At 66.6% G+C, this 10,543-nt stretch overlaps 1 protein-coding gene across 1 annotated transcript; it reads left to right on the top strand.

Moving 5' to 3' along the window:
* Positions 1-1,251: 1,251 nt before the first annotated feature.
* LOC140902570 (HAUS augmin-like complex subunit 5) lies at positions 1,252-10,239 on the top strand. The gene is made up of 19 exons (XM_073322785.1): positions 1,252-1,399; positions 2,195-2,257; positions 2,523-2,555; positions 2,872-2,896; positions 3,376-3,508; positions 4,020-4,179; positions 4,536-4,611; positions 5,069-5,148; positions 5,227-5,287; positions 5,560-5,687; positions 5,950-6,028; positions 6,283-6,428; positions 6,708-6,870; positions 7,286-7,366; positions 7,557-7,702; positions 8,587-8,701; positions 8,940-9,066; positions 9,256-9,388; positions 9,800-10,239. The coding sequence occupies exons 1-19, from the start codon at positions 1,302-1,304 to the stop codon at positions 9,918-9,920; spliced, it is 1,968 nt and encodes a 655-aa protein (XP_073178886.1). The 5' UTR covers positions 1,252-1,301; the 3' UTR covers positions 9,921-10,239.
* Positions 10,240-10,543: the final 304 nt, after the last annotated feature.

Here is a 10,543-nt window from a genome sequence, read left to right as displayed (position 1 = left end):
CCGCTGCTTTCTCCGTCCGCACGAGCTGCCTCGCTCCTCTGGCCGCTGCCGCCGGACGCGGCTGATCTGCATAACCCCGCCCCCCGACAGGGGCCCCGCCCCGCGCCGCCCCCTCGTCTCCCCGCCCCAGGCGCTGGGTGCCGCGCTCCGCCGCAGTCCCGCTGCCCCTCTCGGCCCCGGGGGGCGCCTCCGGCCGCCACGGGTCCAGCCACCGGCCCGTCCCTGCCCTGAGCTCCCCCAGCTTCCGCACTCGGCTCGGGGAGCCCGGCAGCGAGAGCCGGGCTGTGCATGGAGGGGAGTTTCTGGGGGTGCGGGGCGCGCAGGGGGCGACGGAATTTCCGAACCCTAAAAGGGGGGGGCCACCAGCGCCGGAACGTGGCCACCCCCCTCCCGCGGCTCCCCTTCCTCCGAGCCCCCACCCTTGCCCCTCCCCATCGCTCGAGGCCCCGCCCCTTCCCCCCGAGTTCCCCCCGGCGCTTCACTTTCTCCCCGATCTCCTGCTCTCATGCCGCCTCTTCCCCGCAATCCCCGCCCCCGCCCCGCCCCTTCCCCCAAGGCTCTGCCCGGTGCCGCCCCTTTCCCCAGTTCTCCAACCCCGCAATGCCCCTTCCCCCTTGTGCTTCCCCTTCTTCCTGCAACCCTGGCCCGCCCCGCCCCTTCCCCAAGATTCCCCCCCCACACCGCCCCTTTCCCCAAACCCCGCCCCCACACCGCCCCTTTTCCCCATCGCCGCTCCCGCACGGTCCCACCCCTCCTGGCCCCCCCCTACCCCGCCTCTTGCTCCAAGGCCCCGCCCTCGCCCCGCCCTTTCTACCGAGGCCCCGCCCCGAACCGCCCCTTCGCCCAGTCCCGTCCCCACTCCGCCCCTTCCCCGGAGTCCTCACTGTCACGCTGCCCATTGCCCCCGGGTCCCTGCCCCCTCACTGCCCCTTCCCTCTAATCCCCACCCCTGTTTGGAGGTGGAGGCTGACAGCTTGCAACCCCCCCCCCCACGTAATAACCTCACGACCCCCATTTTGAGAACCCCTGGGGTACAGAAGGGCTCAGCAAAGACCCGCGGGAATTCAGTGCGCAGGGCACATGAGCTGCGCCTCTCTTCGTCCTGTCGGAAGCCTGCAGGTGGCGCTGTTACACACCGGGGAGGGGCCACCCTGGGGCCTGTGCTGGGACCCGCACCTGAAGGGGGGGAACAGCAAATTGCGGCTGCCGGCAGGCCCCGCCCCCCAGCAGCGGCAGGCCCCGCCCCCAGCTCCCGGCGGGCCTTGCGGCAGCGGCCGGCGCGCTCGGGCTCGGGTCCCGGCATGGAGCGGGGCGGGCCCGCGCTGGAGCTGAAGCTCTGGGCGGCCCAGGAGATGGGGCTGCCCCCCGGGAAGGTGCCCCCCGACGGGGCCTTCCGCCGGTGAGAGCCCCGGGCCCCCAGCGCGGGGACCCCCCCTCGGACCATCCCCCCCAGCGCGGGGACCCCGCCTCGGACCATCCCCCCCGGCGCGGGGACCCCCCCCGGCTCCCGCCCCCCCGGACCATCCCCCCAGCGCGGGAACCCCCCCCCGGCTCCCGCCCCCCCGGACCATCCCCCCAGCGCGGGGACCCCCCCCGGCTCCCGCCCCCCCTGACCATCCCCCCCAGCGCGGGGACCCCCCGGCTCCTGTTCCGCGAGTTCCCGTTTCCCTCCTTGTCCGCGGGCTCCTGCGGCTCCCCCCCGGCCACCTTTCCCCTGCTCCTTCGGGGTCCCCGCTGCGGGGGCGGCCTCCCTCTCTCCTCGCGTCCTGCCCCCCGGTCCTCCTCCCCCCTTTGCCCCCCCTTGCCTTCTCTGCTCCTTGGTACCTTCCTGCCCCAGCCCCCAGCCCTCCAACTTCTTCCCCATGGGTTCCCTGACTGCCCTACTGCCCCCACATCCCCATTCACTGCCCCTTGATTATATCCCTCCCAGCTGTGGGGCCAGAGGCGCCCCCCACACACACACTCCGCTCTCCCCCATAAAAGGGCCTCCCAGCCCCCTGCCAGGTTACCCCCAAGCCCTGTGAGGTTACCTGGATGAGCCCGGTGGGGGGAGGGAAGGAAAAGGGGGTATCCAGCCCTGGGGCAGGGACGTGGGGGGGGGGTATACGGCCCTCAACCAAGGGCCACCCATGCTCCTCGTAGGGGTTTCCGGTCGCGTCCCCGTGGGGCTGATGCTTTTGCTCTGTATCCCCAGGATGTGCTCAGGCCAGTGTGCGGAGATCTGGAGATACGTCACCCGGCACGTGCACCACCAGAGGTGAGAGGAATGGGGTGCGGCGCCTTTCCCCTCAAAGGGCCGCTGGCTCCCACCCGGCCCCAGGGTGGGGGACTGGCTGGCTCAGGGGGGCAGCAGCGGGGAATCGGACATGGGGCCTTCTGCTTTTCAGGTCTCCTCCCAGAGCCAGGGGTAGAACCCAGGAGTCCTGGCTCCCGTCCTCCTCTGCTCTAACCACTGGACCCCCTCCCTTCCCAGAGCCATTGCTGCTTCTGCAGTAGATTCACCCCTCTCTCTTTCCTCACAGGAATGTGAAGAAGATCCGAGGGAACTTGCTGTGGTATCCTTTCCTCGTTCCCCTTTGCCGTGGGGGCTTGTTACTATGGGCAGCATTTTCACCAAGGGGCCCATCCAGCCCAGTGTCCTGCCCCGTCCCTGCCTAGACCAAGCCCCTGGGCCCATCCAGCCCGGTGTCCCCTATGCCCTATAGGAGCGGGTTTAATTTCCTTGCCGACCCTTGGCTGGCGTCTGTCTCCTGGCCTTGGACCTCGAAGCCTGCTGGCTCCGAGCTCTCCCTGACGTCTGTGTGTCTGTCCGTCTGTCCAGGCCTCTGTCACTCTCTACGTTCAGCCTCCTTTACTCAGGCCTTGCGTCAGGTACCAGCATCTGGAGGAGGCAGAGGTGAGGGGGCCTGTGGAGACTGCTGGGTGGATAGGGGCGTGTGGGTGAGGGCTGTGGGTGGGATGGGACGGGTGTTGTGGATGGGATTGGGTGTTGCTGTGGTGGGTGGGGGAGTCGGTAGGGGATGGTAATCTGGTTTTGGAGGGGCGGGGAAGGGGATCGGGGTGCTGTGGGATGGGATAGAGTGGGTCAGGGTAGGGGATGTGGTCGTGGGGCAAGGTGAGGATCAGGTGGTGCTGCGGGGTGGAATACGGTGGGAGCAGTGGGTGGGAAGTGAGTCGGGGTGGGATCGTGGTGCAGAGGGGTCCTATGGCATGGGATAGGGTGGGGGAGAGTGGGTGCCTTGTTGCTGAGCTGTGGATCTGGGAGATGAGGGTGGGGGATTGGGATTGGGGTGCTGCAGAGTGGAACAGGGGCCTTGCCGTGGGGGGAGCAGGATGCCTGGGTCTACAGCAGTCGGTGTCTCCCCCTCCCCACAGGGAAAGCCCAGTGGGTCGGAACCAGAGCAGGAGCGGCGCCAGCAGCTTGCCCAGGGCGTGGCCCGCCTGCGTGGGGAGCTGCAGCAGCTGGACCTGCAGATAGAGACAGCCCAGCGTGAGGTCATGGCTGACGGTAAGGGGGGAGCCCCAAGGATCTGGGAGGCGGCGTAGTCTGTGCCTCCAGCGCTCTACCCCAGGCCATTGCTCTGGGGCTGGGGGGTACAAAGTCCACCCCAGTCCTCCCATCTGTTCTCCCCCAACACCCAGTGGGATCGTCCCCCTGCAGCCCAAATCCATTTCCCCCCACTTCTTTGTGGGGGGCAGGGTAGGATTGTTACACTGCCCTGCCGTCCTTGGGGGCAGCATCCCCCCATGTGGTCTCTTCTCCATCCGCAAAGTTCCCGTGGCCCCTGGGGCTGCTGATTTCCCCCTATGGTCCCTCCCCAGACAATCACCTGTGGGGTTCACACCCGTCAGCTCAGGACTCCTTGGGTTCTGGGAGCGGGGCAGGGGAGTGGGAGAGGCTGGGAGCCAGGACTCCTGGGTTCTATCCCCAGCTCTGGGAGGGGAGTGGGGCCTTTGTAGTTAGCGTCTGGGGCTTGCGGTGAGGTTTCCCTGATGGTCTTTCTGCTCCCACCCCGCAGAGGTCTCCCTGGAGGCGGCCCAGGAGCGGATCCGTGACGCCCAGCGCCGCTCCCTGCTGCTCAAGGCCTATGCGGCCCGCCTGGCCGAGGAACGCCAGCAGCTGCAGGGCAGCGTAGCACAGCTGAGGGGGCGGCTGGAGCAGCTGAAGGACATCAGCAGGTGTGGGGGGGGTGGTTCCGTCCTTAGCGTGGGGTCCCCACTGCTCCTGGTCGCGTCCCCCGGAATCCTTTGCTTCTGAAGCACTATCCGGTGGACATCTCTGCTGGGCAGTAGCTCCCAGAATCTTTTGCTCCTTGGTAGGGGGTTCCATGGCAGGTGGCATTAGGGATTGGGGATTGCCTATCCTGGGTAGCATCTCTCAGTAGCCTTTGCTCCATGGCAGGGTCCTGCTGGGGATGGGGGGGTGGGTGGTGGGATGTCCTGAACTGTGCTCCCCCTTCCTCTCCTGCCCCTCACACCCCCTGTCCCCCGCCCCCCCCCCCGCCAATTTTCACAGCCTCCTCTGGTCTCTGCAGAAAGGCCAAGGTGGAGCTGACGGTGGGAGGGAAGCTGCCTGCCCTCGGATTTGCTGGCTTGGAGCCTGAAGTACTGGTGAGTTGGGGAGAGGATAGTGGGTAGATCCTGGGCAGGGGGAGAGGAATTTGAGAATCCTGCTCCCCTGTGCTAGTTGGGGGTGGTGATCTGGGGATCCCAGTCCTAGATCTCATGGGGGGGGATCTGGAGATGCCAAGGCAGGATCTAGTGGCAAGGGGTACACGGTAATCTGAGCCCTGTGAATGCCAGCATGGGGCTCTGGAGATCTCCCTGTGGGATCTGGCGATGGGGTTTGGTTGGGAAGGAGGAGGGAATTGGACTGGGCCCCGGGGAGAGTCTGTCGGGCCATTGGCAATCAGGTCTTGGTATCCTGAGGGATCTCCCTGAGCCTGGTGCCTGGATCCCAATAAGGGGGGAGGATCCAGTAGATCCTGGTGATCTGCAGCTTTCTTGAGGGCCGTCGTGTCTTCCCCACCCCAGTAACCCGTCCGCGTGTCTGTCCCTGTCTCCGCAGCGGGACGTGCGGTCGGCCTGCCAGCTGCGCTTCCACTTCTTGAAGTCACTCTTCGAGCACAGCACATCTGCGGCCGTCCCGTAAGACCCTGTGAGCTCCCCTGCCCTCTCCTTCCCCCGTGCTCTGTTTCTGACCCGCCTCATGTGTCTCTCTCTTAGCAGCGGGACAAGCGAGGAGCTGCTGGACACGTCCTACCAGCACTGGCTGAGCACCGTGGAGGTAACGGGGGGGGAGGGAGGAGCAATGGGGTAGGGACCCTGGGGACGGCTCGCCTGCTGCAGGGATGCAGCCACCTCTGGAAGGGGCAGCTGGGAGCCCCTTAGCGCTGGACTGGGGCATTGGGGCAGCCCTGACTGCCAGGGGAGAGCCCCCTGCCCTGCTCCCTGCAGCGCAGCGCCCTCTAGCCCCGTATGGGGCATTGGAGCCAGCCGTGAGGGAAGGTACAGCATCACTGGCCCACTGTGGCTCATCCCACCTCTCTGCTCACGCAGGCCATCGTGGGTTCCCACCCTCCCAACCATGTCCTGGCAGCCCTGGAGCACCTGGCCCTGGAGAACACCCTGCAGATGCAGGAGCTCACCAGCCGCATTGACATTCCCCGCGACGTAGAGGCCCTCAAGTGGGTACCGCTAAGGGGCTGACAGTGTGGGGGTGTGGTGCTGTACGGAGCTATCGCCCCCCAGTGGTGGTGGCTTGTACTTGGGGGTGGGGGCAGAGTCAGAGCTCGAGAGAGAGGGGTGCTGTGGGTCTTTGGCCCCCTGGTGGTGTCAGCTTGTACTGCAGGGGGCAGAGTCGGGGCTCTGGGGCCTGTCACCCCAGTGGTGCTGCAGTGACCCATGGCAGCAATGCTGGGACCTGTATCTCTGCCCTCTGACCTGCAGGTTCCGCTACGAGAGCTCCCGTCTGGAAGACCTGGCGGGGCCACCAGCAGCCCTGCCCTCAGTCCGGGGCCTCATACAGGTGAGTGGGGGCATGGGGAGGGGCAGGCAGGGCCGCATGTGGGGGCTGGGCAGTGCCAGTGGCTAGGATATAGTGGGGGGGAGGGAGCCACATCCGGGGCTCCGGGAGTGTGGGATATACCAGGGGGAAGGGGCTGCATCTCGGTGCTGGGGGGTCCCAGGGACAACAGGGCCCATATCTCCAGCTGGGTTATAGTGGGGGGAGGGGGCAGAGTCCCCTGGCCCCTCCTTACCTGCTCCCTCCCCCGGCTGCAGGAAGGCTGGAGCAGGTGTGAGGAGCTGTGGGTGAAGCGGCTCCCCCTACAGGCCCGAGAGCAGCGCAGCACGGCCCAGCTGGCCTCCCTCCTGCAGGAGATGCACCGGCTGGTGGCGGACGGCTCGGAGCACGCGATCCTTGCTAGGTAGCTGCCGCAGGCCCTGGGAGACACCCCGCCCCCTGGACTCAGCCCTGCACAGTTCGTGACCACCCACCGCTGGGAGAGCGCTCCCTGCTGGCGGGACTTCCCACCCCAGGGGTAACCCGGCTCTGTCAGGGCCCCCTGGAGCACGCTCCCTGCTGGGGAGACTTCCCTGTCCTGTGGGGTCCCCCTGCGCTCTCGGGGCCCTGTGGTGAGCACCCCCTGCTGGGGAGACTCCCCCCCACCCCCCCACTGAACTGGCCTGTCCCGCCTGGCCCCCAGGGCGGTGCTGGAGCTGGAGCTGCGGGCTGTGCGGCTGGCAGGGCTGCGGGATGGGCTGCGTCGAGGCTGCCAGGAACTGGAGCAGGAGGCAAGTGCCCGCCATGCGGAGCTGCAGGCCTTGCAGAGCAAGCGTCAGCGCATCCTGGACTTCCGCCACCTGGTGGTGAGTGCGGGAAGCGCGGGGGGGAATCTGGGGGCCAGAGCAGGGCAACCTCTGGACGTGGGACCTGCCTGGGGGGTGGGGAGGCAGTAGGGCACACAGGAGGATGAGGTGGGGTTGGCTGGGAGGGTGCCCGTGGGTGGGGTTTCATGGAGGGGGATCCACAGGGTACCTGGCTGGGGGGAAGGAAGTAGAGGGGGTGCATGCTGGGGGGAGTATATGGGTTTGGGGATGATGGGGGGGAGGGGAGACAGGGAAAGGAAGGAGTGAACAAGTTGGGGGTTGGGGGGGTTCCTTCTGTGGGAAAGGGAGCGATTGCGGGGTTGAATATGGGGTGCCTTGCTGCCCCGGGGGGAGCAGGGACACTGTCTTGAAGCATCCCCAGGACTGACACTTTCTCTCCCTCCTTCGCCCCCAGCGCGAAAAGCAGCAGCACGTCCGGGCGCTGATCAAAGGCACCTCCTACATCAAATGCCAGCTCCGCAAGGACCAGGCCGAGGTGAGACACCCTCCCATGCCATGGGGCGGGATCAAGGGGCACTGACAGAGGATGGGGGAGTCCAGGGCTGGGATACCAGGAGGCTGTGGGTCGGACCTGAGGGGCACCGGCAGGGCTGGGGGAGTGGGGCCCAGGGCTGGGAGGGCGGGGCACCAGCATGATCTCCCCCAAACCCCGCTCTCTCTCTCAGGTCCAGGCCTTCGTGCAGAGGAAGCTGCTGGGCCCGGAACAGGACGTGACCCTGGAGTCGCAGCGGCTGCACGGGGGGGTGGAGCGCGAGGTCCGGCAGCTGGGGGCCATCGCCCTCCCCTGCCTGCTGCACCGCAGCCTCCCTGGGTGAGTCTCCCCCCACCCTCCTGCTCTGTCTGATTGCTCTCCCCCACAGCGAGCAGGGTCCTGGGGCCAACTGTCCCCTCTTAGGCTGCCCCAGGGGCTGGGTCCCCATATGGGGGGGCGCCCCTTGGCCTTGGGGGTGTACCTGTGCTCCCCCTCCTGCACTACTGGACTTGGGGTATGCAGGATTCCTGGGATTTTCTCCCCCCCTTCCTTCCCCACCTGTGTCCCACTGAAACGGGGCTGAGACCCACCTTGGGAAAAGCACCCTGAGATCTGCCGGTTGGAGGGAGGGAGGGAGATGCCCGCAGAGCAGTACTGGTACTCTGCTCCTCTGCCCCAAGCTGGGGGCGCTGGTCCTCTGGGAGTACTTAGGCAGTGGGATTAATGCTGCAGTCGGGGCACGGAGACAAGCAGGAGCGTTGGTGCTGGGGAATACTAATGAAAACCCCGTATTCTCTGGGCGGAGAGCTAATACCCTGAGAATAGGGCAGGGGCTTTAATACTCTGGTGGGAGCATGAATACTCTTTCCGGGGGCGGGGGGAGGGTAATGCTCTGAGAGCCTTGGTATCCCAGATCTGTGGTAAGAGGATTAATACTTTCTGGGCTGATAATGCTCTAGGAGCGTCGGTAGCCTATAGCGGTGAGAGGAGCATTGATACTCTCTGGGGTATTAATACTCTGGGAACACTGGTACCTGCTCTCCTGGGGGTACCAATGCTGTACTATGCCGGCAGGCTGCTGTGAGGACAGGGCCCCGCCAGCCCTTCCTGGGGAGCGGGAGGGATGTGGGCTGGGGTGCCCGGTGGGGATGGGGGATGCCTGAGGGTGAGGGGTTCAGGGGCTGATCCTCAGCTGCCCTGACCCGGTCGTCCCCCGCCTCCAGGTCCCAGCAGGTCCAGGCCCACGAGCTCTCCATCCATCGGCTGGACCGGACGGGGCTCGCCCAGCACCGGGCCTTCCTCACTGTGTGCCAGGCTGCCGGCTTCCCTCTCTTCAAGGTGAGACGCACACTTGGTGGAGCAATGGGGCAGGGAGCAGGAATGTCTCCCCACAGGGTGGGAGTGAACCCCTCCTCTGAGACCCTCTTCTGGGGAGAGATGGGATGGGGGGCCCCAGGGAGGGGGTGGGGCAGGAGCATCCCCCAAGTTTATTCTGCATTAAACCTCCTCAGAGCTCCCTGGGGGGTGATCTTGGGGGAGAGGGGGCAGTCCCTGTGTCTATCTGTCTCTGCCCCAGGCCCCTGAGCACCTCCTGCCCCACATGGCTGAGCTGAAGAAGGAGCTGCTGGCCCTGCGTGCCCAGCTGAGTTACAAGAGCCAGGCGCTAGCCAGCCTGCAGCAGCGCCAGGGGACCGACGTGCAAGGTGAGCTCTCCCCATGGCTCCAGGGGGGCGACCCCCAGCCTGCGGCCCCTTCCCAGGGTCTGCGAGGGGCACCCTACTGGCACACGAGCCGGCCTGAAGGGTGGCAGGACCATGGCATCCGCCCAGCACAACTCAGCACCCCCCCCAGCCATAACTCCTCCGGGCCTCACCAATGTCTCCTTCCCCCAGTCCTGCTGCAGGCCCTGCGGGACCACGACCGGGAGCAGGCCGGAGCCCTGGGGCCGCGGATCCAGCTGGTGACCGAGCAGTGCGAGCGCCACATGGAGCGCTGGCCCGAGGTGCAGGCCACGATCGACGCCTGGTGAGGAGCCCCCGCCCACCTGGTTTATGGGACGCCTTGTTCTCCAGAGGGGGGAGGCCCTGCCCATCCTGTGCTGGGAGGGGGTCCAGGGTTGGTTCTCTCCTGCCAGGGGTGGGGTGGGGGCTGTGAGGAAGAAGGGGGCTTGCCCAAGTGGAGGGGGGGCACAGGAGGGACTGATTGGGGGGGGGTTGGAGGCTGGGGTGGGAAGGAAGGGGGTGGTCTGGTGCCTCTGGAGAATGGGTGTACCTAGGGAGTGGCCGGGGGGGGGGGGCATATGCCATAATGGATGATGTGGGGGGGGGCAGATTTTGAGTGTGGACGTGGTGGTGTCTGCTGGGGGGGGAACTGGGGCGGGGGGCGGGAAGGAGCCATCTCACCTGCTGCCCTCTCTCTCCCCGTCCCTGGGTTCAGGTGGGAGCAGCCGGGGCAGTTCTCCCTGCCGGCGGAGCACCGCCAGGGCCTCACCTTGCAGCAGTGGCTGGAGCGCTGGACCTTGGCCCTCAAGACCCTCCAGCAGCACAGCTGGGCCTGATGGCCCCGTCCTGCCTGAGAGGGGCTCGGGGAGCCCCGCCCCCAAAGGGGTGCAGTTGTAGGTAGCCACACCCATGTTAGGGAAGGAGTGTGGATGGGACGCGCCTATCTGGGGTGCAGTTATTGGGGGCCTAACCCAGCTGTCCCCTCTTCCGCAAGGTGGGGGGTCAGTGTAAGGGGGGTGACCCAGATGCTGGTGGTGGGAGGGTTGGTGGGGCTGAGCGGAGGTGGGGGAGCAGTGTCAGGTGTGGGGGGGATCCCACGTGGGTTTTGTGGCGTTCTGTAATTCCCATTGTTCTGAATAAACTGACTAATGCGCATCCAGGTCTATGGCAGGGACTGGGACATGGGGCCTTTCCCCTCTGGGGGACGCCAGCTCCGACTTGCCCCAGGGCAGGGACTGGCAGGCTCAGGTGGGTGGGGAATGGTCCCCTGCTAGGGGGCACCAGCTCTATCTGGCTGCTCCAGGCTGGCTTGGCCTGTGGTTCTGCCTGGACCATCCCACCCTCCCTTGTGCCCTGCCCTAGGGGCCAGTAAAGACGGCCCTGTCCCGGGCACCTGAGCCCAGGGGTTAATCCTGTGCTGAGGTAGCAACAGCCCCTGCTGCATCTTCCTTGCCTGTCC

This window comes from Lepidochelys kempii, chromosome 24, assembly GCF_965140265.1.
Source record: "Lepidochelys kempii isolate rLepKem1 chromosome 24, rLepKem1.hap2, whole genome shotgun sequence".
Lineage (NCBI taxonomy): Eukaryota > Metazoa > Chordata > Testudines > Cheloniidae > Lepidochelys > Lepidochelys kempii.
Note: the sequence above shows the minus strand (reverse complement) of the source record. Positions and strands in the feature narration are given on the sequence as shown.

Excerpts from the sequence above, each read along its gene's own strand:
- LOC140902570 (XM_073322785.1), top strand. The coding sequence starts at position 1,302 with ATGGAGCGGGGCGGGCCCGCGCTGGAGCTGAAGCTCTGGGCGGCCCAG. Across the intron at positions 5,288-5,559 it reads ACTGGCTGAGCACCGTGGAG|GCCATCGTGGGTTCCCACCC; the intron begins GTAACGGGGGGG and ends CTGCTCACGCAG. Across the intron at positions 9,067-9,255 it reads CCAGGGGACCGACGTGCAAG|TCCTGCTGCAGGCCCTGCGG; the intron begins GTGAGCTCTCCC and ends TCCTTCCCCCAG.